The 2,463-nt window shown below is 51.4% G+C and overlaps 1 gene segment (V, D, J or C); it reads right to left on the minus strand.

Moving 5' to 3' along the window:
* Nucleotides 1–226: 226 nt before the first annotated feature.
* Nucleotides 227–1,416, minus strand: LOC134415132 (T cell receptor alpha variable 5-like). The segment is given in 2 exon segments: nt 227–828; nt 1,263–1,416. Coding segments are annotated over 2 exon segments (345 nt in total).
* Nucleotides 1,417–2,463: the final 1,047 nt, after the last annotated feature.

The raw sequence follows: 2,463 nt of genomic DNA on the forward strand, positions 1-2,463 counted from the left end.
CGGCAGGAGAGGAAGGTGAACACCTGTGGGGAGCTGAGGCACAGTGAGCCTTGTCTTTCCAGCTGGTGGAGAGAGAAAGTGCTGTGTGAACTATTCCACATCCTGCTTCCCTGGCCTTGAATTGATGTAATTGATTGTAAGGAAGGAGAGATGGAGGAGGAAGGGAATAGGAAAGAGGAAGGGACTAGGTATGAGAGGACAGAGAGGGAAATTCAGGGGGACAGACAGAATGACTTGAAAAGAGCAAAGACAGAAACAATCTGAATGGGAGATAACAGAGGCAAGACAGTGAGGACAAGAAGAATTGAGAGTGAGAAAGTCATTCAGAGATGGGAAAAAAGAGAAGAGCAAAAGAAATACAGATGGGCAGATAGCGGTACAGACAGAGAAGCAAACCAATTTTTTCCTGATGAGCTGTGGGGCAAGTAAGAAAAAGGGGCTGTGTCAAACGCAAGGCTCAGTGTGTGCTGGTGGCAGATCCCTGTTTGCCTGGAAAGGTTTGTGCTGTGCTGCACCAGCCTTTGACTCACTGTGGATCTTGTTCAGCACAGAAATATGTGCCTGTGTCATTGAGTAGGGCATGCTGGATCTGCACAGCTAAATGGTTGTTCCTAGTCCCCTTACTCTGGAAGCGATTTTGGAATTCCTTCTCAATATCTGCTTTGCCACCTTCCACTGAATACACAACCAGCTGCATTCTGGCATCCTTCTCCTTGGGTAACTTGTACCAGTACATGTTTACAAAAGTTTTCCCTGATGCAGAACATTGCAGAGTGACGGTGTCTCCCAGCCGGACAACTGTATCTGGTGATTGCTGAAGGGCCCAGCCTGGAGAGACAGGAGATGGAAGGTGGGGAGTGAAATGCATTGAAGAGGATAAAAATACACATCCTTCAAATATGCCATGGGATGGAATCACACCAGGATACCAAAAATATATGGGCCAGTGCACATCTTCTCTGAAAAAGACACATAGGATCAAAAATCCCCAAAGAAACAAAATTCAAATGCAACAGTAAATCTTTTTGGGGAAATAATGAGTTTGGTACTCTCAATTGAAGTATTAAAATCGGGCAGGAAAAATAAATTGTAGCTTTCTAGTGTTTCCTGATTCTTTATGTGGTGAAAATGTTCACCTGGTTCACTGCCAACCATACCCCTGGAATCCTTGGGAAGGGGCAGTGCCAGCAACTGGGAGCAGAGCTGAGGATGCAGCAGCAGCTCCAGTGCAGCTGATCAGGACCAAGGGAATGCCCACTTACCCACAGGGAGCAGCATGGCCACAAGGAACCGGTGGAAATCCATGGAGAAAGGCCCCCTCCTTCCAGGCACCTGCCCCTGGTGCCAGCACAGACACAGAGGTGTGCAAAGAGGAGAGGTGCAGAGCAAGAGCTGCGTCTCTCTGTGGGTGGGCAGGGGAGGCAGCGGCAGTCTGAAATGTCACCAAGGCTCTTGGCTGCCCAGCAACGGTGGGCAATGACACCTGCAGGCAGTCTTGAGCTGCTTGTGCTCTGCTGCTCTGGCTTCCTGCTGTGTGCGAGCGTGGCTGGGCAAGGGTAGGGGGGACTTCAGTAGGTGCCAGAGTTCAGAGCTACCACGGAGCAGGATGGGGCCATGGGGCAGCCTGAGTGTGTGCGCAGGAATGCACAAAGGGGCAGAAATTGATGGGAAGGCAAGGAGACCTCAGGAATGCATGTTTGTGTGTCTGTGTCCCGCTGTTTTCTCCTCCCTAGCCTCCCTCACACTCACAGATTGCCAGCCCTGCAAGCTGCAATGGGGAATCGCTGCTTCTCCCAGTCAGGCCTGACGTGTTGTCCAGGTATGGGAGGAGCTGCCGACCTGCAGAGCTGGTGTCTCTTGGAGCCTGGCAGAGAAGAGTTCTGTAGCTGTTCTTCTCTAACTGCAGAGAGGGATCTCAAGGAGAGAACAGGCTGCCTTTGCTTCTGCACTGGGATTATCCTTTGGGAGACACACTTCATCTCAGAGAGATTTCTGAGGAGAAGTGTGTGCCCCACAGGATGTGCTGATACACCCTGACCTTCTCTATGCCAGAGAAGAACAGATATAATCCTTGTCTCTTTATTGCAGCAGTCTGCAAATGAGCAGCAGGACACAAATGGAGAAAGCTGAAGAAAACCATGTCCTCTGCTCTCTGTGTCCATGCAGCCTTGTTCCCCTGCCCAAGGCAGTGGGAAATCCCTGTAGGCAGGAAGGGACACTCGTAGTTTGTGTGCCCTGAGTTTGGGCACAGAGCTCTGGCAGCGCCTCTGCCCATCCGTGCTGGGCTGTGTGCACAGCAGGGTGAGGCTGGCCCGTACAGGACATGGAGTGATGCCAGTGCCCAGGGCTCTGAAGGGCTTTGCAGTGAAGATGTTCCCCTGTGTCCTGTCAGCAGAGGAGAGCAGCAATGCCTGCAGCTCCTCCCAAATCCTCTGCTGCAGCTCTGAGTGTGTCCCATTGCAT

The sequence above is a fragment of the Melospiza melodia genome, chromosome 2 (assembly GCF_035770615.1).
Source record: "Melospiza melodia melodia isolate bMelMel2 chromosome 2, bMelMel2.pri, whole genome shotgun sequence".
Classification (NCBI taxonomy): domain Eukaryota; kingdom Metazoa; phylum Chordata; class Aves; order Passeriformes; family Passerellidae; genus Melospiza; species Melospiza melodia.